Source organism: Heloderma suspectum, chromosome 4 (genome assembly GCF_057233095.1).
Source record: "Heloderma suspectum isolate Gila_16-S chromosome 4, 16-S_ref, whole genome shotgun sequence".
In the NCBI taxonomy this organism is placed as follows: domain Eukaryota; kingdom Metazoa; phylum Chordata; class Lepidosauria; order Squamata; family Helodermatidae; genus Heloderma; species Heloderma suspectum.
In genome coordinates, this window is record NC_139461.1 from 231,670,400 (window position 1) to 231,685,883 (window position 15,484).

General features: G+C 45.7%; 1 protein-coding gene across 2 annotated transcripts in view; it reads left to right on the forward strand.

The window, feature by feature from the left end:
- The window catches only part of LOC146348202 (cytochrome P450 4A6-like), a 35,912-nt gene extending 23,179 nt beyond the window's left edge, over positions 1-12,733 (forward strand). The window contains exons 9-13 of one of the 2 annotated variants that reach the window (XM_084852576.1): positions 223-356; positions 6,337-6,401; positions 6,653-6,735; positions 8,871-9,058; positions 11,601-12,733. In XM_084852576.1, the coding sequence (XP_084708702.1) occupies positions 223-356; positions 6,337-6,401; positions 6,653-6,735; positions 8,871-9,039 (451 nt within the window). In that variant the 3' untranslated portion in view covers positions 9,040-9,058; positions 11,601-12,733. Of the gene's footprint in view, positions 1-222; positions 357-6,336; positions 6,402-6,652; positions 6,736-8,870; positions 9,059-11,596 lie in introns of both variants that reach the window. The other variant, XM_084852575.1, reaches the window with a different exon arrangement.
- Positions 12,734-15,484: the final 2,751 nt, after the last annotated feature.

The window sequence follows — 15,484 nt, forward strand, 5'->3', positions numbered from 1 at the left end:
ACCAAATGCCTGAATAGGGCTTAGATCTTTTGGACATCAGCTCCATCACAGCAGTGATATCATAGGATATCTGTGATTGAGACCAAAAGAGCCAAAGTGTACCACATCTATTGACATATTTCACACTCCAATAGAACTTATTTTATGCCTACGTGCTGGTAGGTGCTATCATCACTGTGGAGAAAGGAGTTGCTTAAACATGGTTTAATTCAATTCTTTCAGGGATGACCTGGGAAAGATTCCTTACACCACCATGTGTATTAAGGAGAGCCTACGTCTTTACCCTCCAGTCCCTGCAGTGTCCCGACAGCTAAGCAAATCTATAACCTTTTGTGATGGACGCAGCTTGCCTGAAGGTTAGTTCAGACTGGTGCTTTTCTGTGGACCATGGTCTATCTTTTGTTAAAAGTAGTTATCCCTCCCCTTCATGGATCACTGCCTTGTTGTGGCGAAGGGGCTTGCGTAACTCAGTGAAGCCATAAGCTATGCCGTGCAGGGCCACCCAAGACGGACAGGTCACGGCACAGTTCTGACAAAATGTGGTCCACTGGAGAAGGAAATGGCAACCCGCTCCAGGATTCTTGCCAAGAAAACCCCATGGAACGTATCACAAGGCTAAAAGATATGATGCCAGAAGATGAGCCCCTCAGGTCGGAAGGTGTCCAATATACTACTGGGGAAGAGCAGAGGGTATTTCCAAGTAGCGCCAGAAAGAGTGAAGCGGCTGGGCCAAAGCCGAAAGGACACTCAGCTGTGGATGTGTCTGGTGGTGAAAAGAAAATCCGATGCTGTAAAGAACAATATTTTTTAGGAACCTGGAATGTAAGATCAATGAATCAAGGTAAGCTGGAGGTGGTCAAACATGAGTTGGCAAGATTGAACATCGACATCTTGGGAATCAGCGAACTAAAATGGACAGGCATGGGTGAATTTAATTCAGGTGACCATCATATCTACTACTGTGGGCAAGAATCCCTTAGAAGAAATGGAGTAGCACTCATAATCAACAAAAGAGTGGGAAAAGCAGTACTGGGGTACAATCTCAAAAATGATAGAATGATCTCAGTACGAATCCAAGGCAAACCATTCGACATCACAGTAATTCAAGTCTATGCCCCAACCACTGATGCCGAAGAAGCTGAGGTTGATCGGTTCTATGAAGACCTACAACACCTTCTAGAACTAACACCAAAAAAAGATGTCCTCTTCATCATAGGGGATTGGAATGCTAAAGTAGGAAGTCAAGAAATCACTGGGATAACAGGCTGGCATGACCTTGGTGTACAAAATGAAGCAGGACAAAAGCTAATAGAGTTTTGCCAAGAGAACGCGCGGATCATAGCAAACACTCTTTTCCAACAGCACAAGAGACGACTCTACACATGGACTAGGGATGGCGGAGAATTTCTCCCCGAAACTTCGGGGGGCTGAGCGCCAACGTGTTCGGCCCCCTGAACAAGTTTCGGGGAGAAATTCTCCGCACCCCCCCGCCCCCTGCACACCCCCCGGGACGGGACTTACCTTTGCCGAATGTCCCTCCTGGCGGCGGGTCCGGCCGGCGGTTCGGCGGGTGTTCGTGCGGGGCGGGAGCGGCACCTGGTCTTTCGACCAGCTGCCGCTGCCGCCATTCCAATAAAAGAAAAAAGAAAAAAAAACACCCCCGTGATAGGCTACGTGACGATTAACGTAGCCTATCATGGCTAGATTTGCAAAGTCAGCCATGATAGGCTACGTAAATCGTCACGTAGCCTATCATGGTTTTTTTTTTTTTTAAACTTTGGAGTTCGCAGCCGGGCGAGGCGGGAAGCCTCCTCCCCGGCCTGAATTTCGGCCAGGCGAGGCGGGAAGCCTCCCTCCCGGCCTGAATTTCGGCCGGGGCGAGGCGGGAATCCTCCCCCCCCAGCCTGAACTTCGCAGGGGGAGCAGCAAAGCACCTCCCCCCCACCGCGAACAAACTTCGATGACAGGTAAGTGACTTTCGTCCACCCCTAACATGGACATCACCAGATGGTCAATATCGAAATCAGATTGATTATGTCCTTTGCAGCCAAAGATGGAGAAGCTCTATACAGTCAGTCAAAACAAGACCTGGAGCTGACTGTGGCTCAGATCATGAGGTTCTTGTTGCAAAATTTCAGCTTAAATTGAAGAATGTAGGGGAAACCACTAAACCATTCACGTATGACCTCAATCATATCCCTGATGAATATACAGTGGAGGTGAGGAATAGATTTCAGGGATTAGACCTGATAGACAGAGTGCCTGAGGAACTATGGACGGAGGTCCGTAACATCGTTCAGGAGGCAGCAACTCAATCCATCCCAAAGAAAAAGCAATGCAAGAAAGCAAAGTGGCTGTCTGAGGAGGCTTTACAAGTAGCTGAGGAAAGAAGGGAAGCGAAAAGCAAGGGAGAAAGGGGAAGATATATCCAACTGAATGCAGAGTTCCAGAGAATAGCAAGGAGAGACAAGAAGGCCTTCTTAAATGAACAATGCAAACAAATCGAGGAAAACAACAGAATGGGAAAGACTAGAGTTCTCTTCAAGAAAATCGGAGATCTCAAGGGAACGTTTTGTGCAAAGACGGGCATGATAAAGGACAAAGAAGGCAGGGACCTAACAGAAGCAGATGAGATTAAAAAGAGGTGGAAAGAATACACAGAAGAACTATACAGGAAAGATCTGAATGTCCCTGATAGCCACGATAGTGCGGTCACTGAACTTGAGCTGGACATCCTCGAGAGTGAAGTCAAGTGGGCCTTAGGAAGCATTAGTAACAACAGAGCTAGTGGAGATGACAGTCTTCCAGCTGAGCTATTTAAAATCCTAAAAGATGATGCTGTTAAAGTGCATATTCAATATGCCAACAAATTTGGAACACTCAACAATGGCCGCAAGCCTGGAAAAGGTCAGTTTACATTCCAATTCCAAAGAAGGGCAATGCCAAAGAGTGTTCAAACTACCGCACAATTGCACTCATTTCACATGCCAGCAAGGTGATGCTCAAAATCCTACAAGCTAGGCTTCAGCAGTATGCGAACCGAGAACTACCGGAAGTACAAGCTGGGTTTCGAAGAGGCAGAGGAACTAGAGATCAAATCGCCAACATTCGCTGCATCATGGAGAAAGCACGAGAATTCCAGAAAAACGTCTATTTCTGCTTCATTGACTACGCTAAAGCCTTTGATTGTGTGGATCACAACCAACTGTGGCAAACTCTTAAAGTGATGGGAGTACCAGACCACCTTACCTGTCTCCTGAGAAACCTGTACGAGGGTCAAGAAGCAACAGTAAGAACCGGACATGGAACAACTGAGTGGTTCAAAATTGGGAAAGGAGTACGACAAGGCTGCATATTGTCACCCTGCTTATTTAACTTATATGCAGAGTACATCATGAGAAACGCCGGGTTGGATGAATCACAGGTCGGAATTAAGATTGCTGGGAGAATTATCAACAACCCCCGATATGCAGACGATACCACCCTAATGGCAGAAAGCGAAGAGGATCTAAAGACCCTCTTGTTGAGGGTGAAAGTGGAGAGTGCAAAAGCTGGTTTGAAACTCAACATTAAAAAAACTAAGATCATGTCATCTGTCCCCATCACTTCCTGGCATATGGAAGGGGAAGAAATGGAAGCAGTGACAGATTTTACTTTCTTGGGCTCCAAGATCACCGCAGACGGTGACTGTAGCCATGAAATCAAAAGACGCTTGCTCTTTGGGAGGAAAGCTACGGCCAACCTAGACAGCATAGTAAGAAGCAGAGACATCACCTTGCCGACAAAGGTCCGTCTAATCAAAGCTATGGTTTTCCCAGTAGTAATGTATGGCTGTGAGAGCTGGACTATAAGGAAGGCTGAGCGCCGAAGAATTGACGCTTTCGAACTGTGGTGCTGGAGAAGACTCTTACGAGTCCCCTGGACTGCAAGGAGGTCAAATCAGTCCATCCTAAAGGAAATCAACCCTGAGTGCTCATTGGAAGGACAGATACTGAAGCTGAAGCTGAAATATTTTGGCCACCAAATGCAAAGAGAAAACTCTCTGGAAAAGACCCTGATGCTGGGAAAGACTGAAGGCAAAAGGAGAAGGGGACGGCAGAGGATGAGATGGCTAGATAGCATCACCGATGCAATGAATATGAACTTGAGCACATTCCGGGGGATAGCGCAGGACAGGAAGGCCTGGCGTGCTATGGTCCATGGGGTCATGAAGAGTTGGACATGACTGAACAACAACAACAGTTATCCCTGCTCCACTTCTGTGATCCAGGAGGACTGGTAATGTAGTACAGGCATCCAGATCTTTATGAAAGATCAAAGAATTAGCTTCTGATGTTTTGATTGGATGCTATCAGCACCTTTTCTTTCTAAATGATTGTGTACACACTTCATTTAACACTGGGCGGTGGATATGCTGTGACAAGTCTGAACAAACTCTTAGGATGCAATCCTATGCATGTTTAGTTGTAGGATACTCTTCTGACAATTCCCAGCATTCCCCAACCAGCTTTTGTAGGACTTTTTCTGTCTAAACATGAATAGGATAGGCGTCCACCTCCAAATTCAGAGTCGACTGCCTATCCAATGCAGGGCAGGTGGAACGTGGAGGGGGTCATCTCCTCCGTGCTCCAGCTGCCCTGCATTTGGGGCTAGATGGCCAGTCTCAGCTGTCTAGCCGTGGGACTTTGGAGCAAGGTGGAGGGGAGGCTGGAGGACGCATAGGAAGCGTCATGCCGGTACTTCCACACTCCTCACACCCAGGAACGCCCCCCTTTTACCCTGCTCTGCACTGCTCTTCCAAGCATGGAGCCCGAGGATGATCTGCGCTGCCACCAAGGTGGCGGGGGAGGGGGCAAAGAGGTGGTTTTCTGGGAACCAACCATGGAGTGTGGGCCAAGGTCAGTTCCCGAAAACTGAACAATCCTATGGCCATCTAGCTGCTGTTTAGCAGCCATAGGACTGCGCCCTTAGACATTTAACTCTTACACTCCCTTCTTAAATACTTGGGAGGGTAGTGCAATAGTAACATTAGCACAATGCATAATCCCATCACTTGCAAAAGTGCCTTGGTACAACCTTTAGTACAGGACATCATTATCTTACATGAGCTGGGACAGAATGGGCCACTGGGTTTCCTTAATCTTTGAAATCATCTAAGTAACCATTATGACTTCAAATAGAGTCAGGCTTTTTTTTCTCCAGTCCCACTCTCACCCTCCACCAATCTGCTTTTTGTAACCTCTTGTCTGATGAAGACATCTATAGATCTTCAAAGCCTGCACATTTTTTGTGACCATTGAGTTGGCCAAATAAAGGTATTGTATTAATATGGATTTGGGAATTTATTAATGTGGTTGTTAAACTTCTACTTAGCACAATTTATTTAGCCCTATTGTTTTTCGTATCAGCCCTAAGGAAACAGAGAGAGAGAGAGAGAGAGAGAGAGAGAGAATGTGTGTGACATCAAGAGAGATAATCGAGTATTGCATCACACATGTAGAAGCAAAATACATCTTTAAAATTCGCTTTCAGCTTTTTTTCCCTTTAGTATGCTTTTGTCTGAGATTAGTGGAAATGGCATGTTCCTGAATCTTTACATTTTCTAAATTTGCAATATTCATCTTGTAAATACCCTGTTTAAAAAACATGTTTTTTGTTGTTGTTGTTGTTGTTTTAATCACCTAGCCCTGAGACTGGAGCTGCAGTCCTCATACAAACATGACTGGGAGTAAGCCAATGGCACTTAGGGCTAAAGTAGATGGTGTACACAAATGAAGGGAACAACTCCCCCCCCCCCCAAAGCAGCTTCAGGAGGTGGACATGTGAAGTGGAGATGTTGGAGTGGGAGGGGGTACTTAACACTTTTCCTGCCACACCTTCTCTACCCTAAGTTGCCTTCCAAACTTTCCATCTTCAGTTTTCAAATACATGTTTGTGAGGGTAAGAAGCATGCATTTGTACCCCAACAGGTAGGAAAGCAGCTGGGCAGAGTGCAATTTAGAGCATAGAAGCAGCAAGCAGGTTAAGTGTTAAGCACACATGTTGCTGCTTCTCTGCTTTATGTCGCCTTTCCCTAAGTGGCTTTACAGGGGGAGAGAGCTACTGCTGGGGTGGTGTACTATCTATTTGTGTATAGCATTAAATTTGGTCCTTGAATAGTTGAGACTAACATGTCCCATTGATTTCAATAGACTGTAAGTGCAACTCTTTAATTTGATCAGAGAGTTCCCCACCATTGTAACTCAGGGAAGGAAGACTGTTGCTATTTTAACTATGGGATAGATAATTACAGTCCTTGGATGTTGAGATTAATCTTGTTATCATTTTATTTTGAAGGTATCATGGTGACAATTCACATTTATTGTCTCCACCGAAACCCAAGTGTGTGGCAAGATCCAGAGGTAATTTGTAAGTAAAGGCAAAGTTACAGCTAGATTGAAAACATACCCTAGCCAGTGAATTGCAGCTAATCTGCATACTGTAATTAAAGTTGAAGTACATTCCACAGTGTAATAATTATAATAGCTCAGCTACTGGGTATGTTGTCCTTAAGGTCATACTTTAAAACAAAACAAAACATACCTATTGCTGCTGAAACAGCAATTTGGCAGCTAGAGATGCTAACAAAGACCTTTGTTTTCTCTAACTCTAGGTATTTGATCCCACAAGGTTCTCATCAGAGAAGTCCTCTCAGAGGCATTCTCATGCCTTTGTGCCTTTTGCAGCTGGACCAAGGTGGGTATGCAACTGATTAATTCTGATCAAAATCTGATTTCTCAGCATGAAGAAGGTAAGGTGAACTGGCTCTACGCATAGCTTACTGGAAGCAGGTGAGAGGTGGCTGATAAGCAAGAGGGAGGGGAGGGAGGGTTGCTTCAGCCTGGCTTATGGCTATGGCCAAGACTGTCATATGTAGATTTAATGCAGGGTGGGCAACTTGTGGTCCTCCAGATGTTTTGGCCTATAACTGCCATCATCCCTCACCACTGGAAATGTTGCCTAGCTGATGGGAAGTGTAGGCCAAAGCACATGGAAAGCCACAAGTTGCCTACCCTTGATTTAATGGATTCAGTAGGAAAAGGTTGCTTGAATCAATCTCTAGAAGAAGACTAAGTCCACAACTGCATTATCAGTAGCAACTATAGGGCAAAAGAGAGGGTGCTAGAAGTCAAGAAGCTGGTGGCACCTAGAAGCCCCTGAAAGCACTTATATTTAGGTCTGATCTACTTCATGATCACTTAAATGTCATCTACCACCACATAGTCCCCTATTTGTCCCCTATTTGTATTCAAGACACATCAACCCTGCAAGACCTCAGTTTGCATAGTAAACAGAGATAATAGCAGAACTAGAATAGGATATACTACCTGTATGAGCCAGTGTTGTGAAGTTGGCATGGGTTTTCCAGTGTCATGTTGTACAAACTTGGCCAGAGAGAAGTACCTTAACCAATGCACCAAAACAGCCCCCCCCCCACAAAACCTTAAACAGGTTTCTCCTAATTTGCCTCTTTCATGACTTATTTTAATATTGAGATCAATTCATATTTTGAACATTAAAAAGAGGTGAATTTGAAACTTATGCCATGCACAATTTGCAGTTTGAGTGTTTTCAGCTCTGGGAGATACACAGACAGCCCTTATTCACAATTGAGTTTGCTGCTATGTGGTGACAACCTAGTGGATCCAGGCCAGGAACTAGTAAGACTCAAAAGAGGAGGCTGTATACCTCATATCTTGCTCATAGGCCTTATTATGGGCACCTCCTTACTTAAAAGAAAACTGGACTTTTGGGATAATAAAACCAGTTAGAATATATATACCTCAGACACCTAGTATGCCAAGAAAATATCTTAGAATGTGGCATTTCATGGAATGTTACATGGTTTGCCTTCTGGACAAAACAGACTGTGGTTCATAGAATCATAGAATAGTAGGGTTGGAAGGGGCCTACAAGGCCATTGAGTCCAACCCCCTGCTCAATGCAGGAATCCAAGTCAGAGCGTCCCTGACAGATGGCTGTCCAGCCTCGTCTTGAACGCCTCCAGTGTGGGAGAGCCCTAGGTAATTGGTTCCATTGTCGTACTGCTCTAACAGTCAGGAAGTTTTTCCTGATGTTCAGCTGGAATCTGGCTTCCTGTAACTTGAGCCCATTATTCTGTGTCCTGCACTCTGGGATGATCGAGAAGAGATCCTGGCCTTCCTCTCTGTGACAACCTTTCAAGTACTTGAAGAGTGCTATTATATCTCCCCTCAGTCTTCTCTTCTCAAGGCTAAACATGCCCAGTTCTTTCAGTCTCTCTTCATAGGGCTTTGTTTCCAGTCCCCTGATCATCTTTGTTGCCCTCCTCTGAAGCCTCTCCAGGTTGTCTGCATCCTTCTTAAAATGTGGTGCCCAGAACTGGATACAGTACTCCAGATGAGGCCTAACCAGTGCTGAGTAGAGGGGAACTTGTATTTCCCAGGATTTGGAAGCTATGCTTCTATTAATGCAGCCCAAAATAGCATTTGCCTTTTTTGCAGCCACATCACATTGTTGGCTCATATTCAGCTTGTGATCGACGACAATTGTCAGAAGGACCACAAATGAGGATCCGAATACCATAATGATAAAGCAGCTGAGGACCAGTTCCTAAAACCAACTTACCCACCTTCTCCTCCCACAATATTTTGTATGTGAAGTCTCTCTTCTTCCCTTCCTATCCTTACCTGTAACTCAGGGCAAGAACCTCTCCCAACCATGGTAGTAAGATATTGGTATGCCAATGGGGACGAATCAGTTTCTAAACTAGAATAAGAGGAAATTCATATCTCTGTAAGATCAAGCATGATTCTCAAAAACCTCTCTTGGTCCATTCTCTCTTCCCTCAGGAATTGCATTGGACAGCAGTTTGCCATGAACGAGATGAAAGTGGCTCTTGCCCAAATCCTGCTCCGGTTTGAAATCTTGCCAGATGCAGCAAAGCTTCCTATTCCAGTGCTCCAGGTCGTCTTGAAGTCTGAGAATGGGATACACCTTTTGCTAAAGAAACGCAACTGAGTTAGAGCACAATCCCAAGGTACTAACGCTCTACAGACAGAGGGCTCCAATCCTGGAACCCTCCCTCTATCCCATGCTTTGTCAGCTGGAGGCAGGCAGAGTGGAAGGAGTGACAGAGGCTTTTATAGCCTCCCATTCCTCTGTTTTGTTTATTAAATCCCGACTTAGATTTCCCCTCCTGAGGTCACAGCTGCATCTATAGCCTCAAGAGAGGAAATCCACTATATTCTATGGTCCCCAGGGACCATAGGATTGCTCTGTTAGCATTGTTTGTTTTTAAAGTAAGGTGATTTCTGTACAACATCAAGCTCCAGGGGATAGCAATATCTCCATTCTCTGAAACTGGAAGGTTAGTCCTGCCCCCATCCTTTGACTATAAAAGCTCCACTTCTCCTCTAAGGAAGAGAAATGTCAGGCACCAGCCTTGCTGTAGGACCACTTGAGCTCACAGCTGGCTCCAGACTGTTGCTGGAGTAACATTCCAAGCTCCCCTTTTGCTGGTTTGCCATGCATCCAATTTTATTGTGTAATCAGCTTCACAATGAGCTCTCTGTGGTCCTGACCATCAGTGGCCAAGCTTGGACTCTTATCGTTCTTTGCCAATGGATGCTTTGCTGATGGCATGCCCATGTGGGTATCAACCTGGGTCAGCATAGAATCATAGAGCAGGAAGAGTTCTTACAGGTCATCTAGTCCAACCCTCTGTTCATGCAGGACACACTCTACTACAGCATCTCTGATTGGTGGCCATCCAGTCTCTACTTAAAAACTTGTATCAAAGGAGAGTTCATCACCTTCCACTGTTCTTCCACTGTGGAACAGCTTGTACAATCAGAAAGTTCTTCCTGTTAAGTCTAAAACCCTTTTCTTGTAATTTGGACCCACTGATTTGGGTCCTACCCTCTGGAGCAATAGAAAACAAATTCGCTCCTTCATCTGTGTGACAGTTTTTCAAATATTTAGAGATCGCAATCATATCACCTTTTAGGGCACAATCCAGCAAGATTAGGGATGTCAGAGAATTCCGCCACGGATCTCGGTGAGGCCGAATGCCAGTGCATTCAGCCCCCTGAACTCCGTGGCGGAACAGCCTGCCACCCCCCGCCCCCCGCAGATCCCCCCCAGGATGAGACTTACCTGGGGCGGATCCTCTGGGTGGCGGAAGCTCTGGCGGCGGCTTCGGCGGTGGCGGCAGCTGGTCTTCCGACTGGCTGCTGCCGCTGCCGCTGCCATTTTCAGTCTTGTTAAAAAACAACAACAAAAAAACCAACGTGATAGGCTACGTAAAGATTTACGTAGTTGGGTTTAAAAACAAAACAAAACACCGCGTATGCAAATGGCGGCGGCTATGGCCGCCAGCCCGCCACCATTTGTGTTCCTTATTTTTGGCCGTCTTAGTCTACATAAATATTTATGTAGACTATGACGGCGAAAATAAAGGGGAACGCAAATAGCGTAGCGGGCGCTATTTGCGTCCCTTTTTGATTCGCCGTTTTAGCCTATGTAAATATTTATGTAGGCTAAAACGGTGAATCAAAAAGGGACGCATATAGCGCCCGCTACGCTATTTGCGTTCCCCTTTATTTTCGCCGTCATAGTCTACGTAAATATTTACATAGACTAAGATGGCCAAAAATAAGGAATGGAAATGGCGGCAGCTGTAGCCGCCGCCATTTGCGTATGTGGTTTTTTCTTTTTTTTCTTTCCCAGAGCCCTCCACGGCCGGAAATCCGGCTCCGGATGGCTCTGGCCTGGGCCTGGCGGGCTGCTTCGCGGAGCTGCCGTGGAGCACAGCCGGCCGTGGAGGATTTCAGGGGGGGAGGGACGGATCGCCTCCCCTCCCATCGAGAATTCTGAGGGGAGGGACAGAACGCCTCCCCCCACCATCAACATAATCCGCGGAAAGGTAAGTGACTTTCGTACATCCCTAATTATAGGCGGCCACCTCCAAACTTGGAGGTGACCACCTATCAAAAGCAAGGCAGGAGAGGCACGGGGGGGGGGTGTTGTTCCCTCCACACCTCTGGTGCCCTGCTATTTTCTGCTAGACAGCTGTTTTCGGCTGTCTAGCCACGGGGAGGGGGGCGACCGGGAGAGGAGGCTGCTGTATGACACATTGGATGTGTCGCACAAATGCTCTCCACGTCCTGGAACGCCCCCAGCCCCGTCCCTTTTCAGTTGCTCGCACTCCTCTTCCAAATGTGGAGGATAGGGCTTCTCCGCACTGCCTTGGTGGCAGCGCAGATGTGGGGGGAGGTCAGTTTTCCAGGAACCGGCCTCCGAGTGCGCGCTCCGGGGTCAGTTCCCGGAAAAGAGCATATCCTATGGCCCTCTAGACAGTGTCTAGTGGGCCATAGGATTGCTCCCTCCATTATCTCTTTTCCAGACTGAACATACTCAACTCCTTTGACTTTTCCTTAGGACTTGATCTCCAGATTCTGTTGATTGACCTGGATCTCTTGGTACTTATTGACTATGATGTTATCTTGATACCACCTAGCACAGTTGTAGTAGGTAGGAGGCACTTCTTTGTAGTCAATCTACTCTTTACTGGCAGGCAGGTTCCAACATGTGATGCTGAGAGGATCCTGCTCCATCCCATCAGAGCTGCCAGACCAAGATTTTGATTCTGAATGATGATATGCTCCCCTTGAAGGATCAGATTCACAGCTTGTGTGTCCTCCTGGGCCTCGCTCTTCTGCTTGATGTTCATCTTGGCTAAGTGGCATCTTTGACTAGGAGTTCTTTTTTTCAGCTTTGTTTTGGTGTGCCGTACCTTCTACAGATTAGTAAGGACCTAGCCACTGTGATACATGCCCTGAAACCTCAGGTTTAGACAATGAAATGCAATCCATGTTGGTCCACTTTTGAAATGCATTCAGAATCTGTACCTGGTCTAGAATACAGTGGCAAAGTTATTAATGGTTACCCTTTAGAGCAATTATCCTCTCATATATGCCACTCTGAACCTGGGTGCTTCTGTCATCAGAGGATCAGCAGGTAGCCACCAGATCCAGGGCCTTCCTAAGGAATCCCTTCCCTAAGGGGGTCTTTACCTTCCCTTTCACGAAATCTTGTACAGCAGGGATGGGGAATCTGGGCCCTTCTGATGTTGTTGGACTCCAACTCCCATCAGCCTCACCCAAAATTGACAGTGGTTGGGGGTGATGGGGATTGTAGTCCAACAACATCGGAAGGATCACAGTTCCTCCTATCCCTGTTTTATAGTTTGGACCAGTGCCCATGGATTAATTAAAGCTCAGCTGGAGCTGCTTGTCTTTGAGGTTTTGTTACCCACAGACTCCATCTGTCTTTCTGCCTTTGATTCTTTTGACCAATGGACTTAAAAACACATTTTAATTGCGTAGTTATTGTATCTTAATTTCATTATTATTATAAGCTGCTTCGAGAGCCAATCTATTGAAAAATTGAATAAAAGCTTAATGGGTTGGATCCAGGATCTGCCTTCTGTTGACAGAAAAGCTCTGCTCATGGAAAATGCATCTGCCTGACTTTGGGGGATCCCCCTTCCCCAACAGCTTATCCTATTCAGCAGGGGCCCCCAACCATCCTTGTAGCATTGGGAGGGACTGCTATTGAGAGGAATAGGGGGATGTTTCATCAGCCCAGTTGCACACATTTAAATCTGGATCCTTCCCAAGTGATAAATAAAATATTGATGAGACACACCTCTTGTTGTTGTTGTTGTTGTTGTTGTTGTAGAAGTAGTAGTAAATAGAAATAGACCTATTCTAAAAACAAGTTTTCATTCATCTAAATTCTAAGTGAGGGGTGGGCAGTGTGTGGCCCTTCAGATGTTTTGGCCTACAACTCTCATCATCCCTCACCATTGGCTAAGCTGGCTAGGGCTGATGGGATTTCAGTAGACTTAAATGGAAACTGTAATGTCAGAGATCCAGGAGGGAAAAGTTTTTCAAAAACTACTTGGAGCTCCAAGTGGCCACTTTCTCAACAGTTCTTTTTAGATTCAGAAACAATGAACACAGCAATTGGTGAAGGTAAAGATTTCATTAAGCAGAAACAAACTAACAAAGCAAAAGAGCAAAACGCTACAGGGCAATGACTGCAGCAAGAAACGACAGAGCAAGATTATAAGGCATACGTATGTCCTTACAGTTGCTGGGACCCCCCGCCCCCCAAATGGCAATGGACAGACTGGGATGCAGCACCTTTTCCCGGGTTGGCCTGCACTGAGATCCCGCCCTGGGCGTGTCTCAGGGACTCATATATACTATTATGCTCATATTAATCCCACCTATATTCTGGCCATATTCCAATGACCTCAAGAATGTTTACACACTCTTGCAAAGTGAAAAGACAGCAAGTGGCCAGCATAGGTAGCTACATGACCATACTCCTGCCTGTACTATGTGGTAGACCTTGAAATCTACTGAAGTACTATCTAAAACTAAATAATAGCCTCTCAAGTTGTACCATCTGGGGCTGAATGGACTCAGCTCTGTCCACACTTGCTGGGCCCCCGCTGAACCACTGTTGGCCCTGCCTGCTGCTTGAGCTGCTGGATAGCTTGGTGACCACTGCAAGGCCACCTGTCCCCTTAGGGAGCCACCATTTTGCATAACAATGGTGGCTTGCTATTTTGCATGAAATATCTGTTATGCAACTGGAGGCCATAAAGCCACCATTTATACATGATTTACAGGTGGTAGTGGTGGTGGTTTGAGGGCCCCACTCCAACGGGCTGAGTGGACTCCAATGGACTCCATCCCTGTATCAGATGCCTGTGACATCCCTAGTACCATCTCAGACAGAGAGCTCTGGCTGAGAAATAATGAAAAGCAAGAAGCATCTCTGGCTACTTAAAGCAACAGGCCCAATTGGAAGTCTAGGCACAGAAAGGAGCAATTGTTGTTCACTACTAATTCCTTGAAATGACAATGATCTTCTGCATTTCCACTACACTGGCTACAGTGAACAGAGAGTGCCTTGTAATCTGTATTGTATTCCCATTGTAAGTAAGAAGGAACTATGAAGTTTTATTAACACAGCGTTACACTAATGGTGCTGTACCTTTAGGATCTCATGTAGGCATCTTTTCCCCAGTAATGTCCCTACCACACAGTCTACCAATAGATGCCTTTATTTCATTGTTAGCAGGTTTATGTTAAAAGATCACTTCTTTGTCCTTTCCATACCACTGCAACTCCAAAGCTCCCTTATCCAATGAGATTCTGAACTGTTTCCACTTAAAATTTAAAGCTGGCAATTCTAGATAAAGACAAATGAAACCCCACATGCACACAATGAACTGAACTTGGCTTCATTATGAAAGGGCAATAGTGGGATCTGCAACAAAATGTTGCAGTGTAGAGTGCTCCCTTTTCTGGATTCCAGCCATCCCCCAGTCAGTGCATCCTATGTTCTGTTTTGTGGGTGGATGGTGCCATTTTTGGTACATCAGCAATAGCTCTCACAGCCTGAACATCAGAAATAGGGTGGGAGTTGCACTAAAACATTGCAATGTGAAACACCCCTATCCACTTCAGTCAGTCAACCTTGCTTTTTCCCACATTATGCCATTCCATTCCCCTTCATCCATTTCCCATCCCAGCCTAATCATCAGTCTACATCATCTGACGCTCAGTATAAGGCAGCTTCCTTGTTTTTCGTAGCTTTGTCTAATTCCCTTTTAAAGCAATCTAAGGCTATAGCCACCACATGTTGTGGTAGTGAGTTCCATCAATGTATTAACTGCTGTGTGAAGAACTATTTTCTTTTGCCTATCCTGCCAGACAATGACACTGGGTGACCACAAGTTCCAGTGTACTGACAAGGCAAGACCTCTCTATCCACTTTCCCACATCATACGTAAATATAGAACCCACCAACACAGGAGTGGGGAACTTGTGGCCCTCCAGATGTTGTTGGACTACAACTCCCATTATCCCCGACCATTGGTCACGCTGGCTGGGTCTATTGAGAGAAACTAAACTGTGTGAAGGAAACAATCTGTAATTCAGTTCTAGTTTGGTACTTAATCAACGTTGTTGCTATGCATTACATGCTCATGGCATATCAGAGGAGTTTCTTCCGTTTCAGATGGACCCCACAGACCATGTGACAAGGTGAAGCACAGGAATCTAAGGCTGTGCTGGGTCTGGTTTCAGTTTGAACTGGAGCAAAGTCAAGCCAAGAGCCACTTTAATCTCCATCATGGCAAACTATCGAACATCTTAGAACCTATAAATCTCTTTCTATCATCCCATTGGGCCTTGAGATCAGCACAACCATAGCCATCTCTGAAAGGTTGTCTCTCTCTTTAAGTTGTCAGATGAAGAGACATGAAGTGAATATGTGCCTTTTGTCATCCTTGATTGACCACTATATACACAACTTCAAAACCAGGAAATGTGTCTAAATATGCCAGACTTTAAGTGTTTTTTTTAAAGTATATTTAAAACCA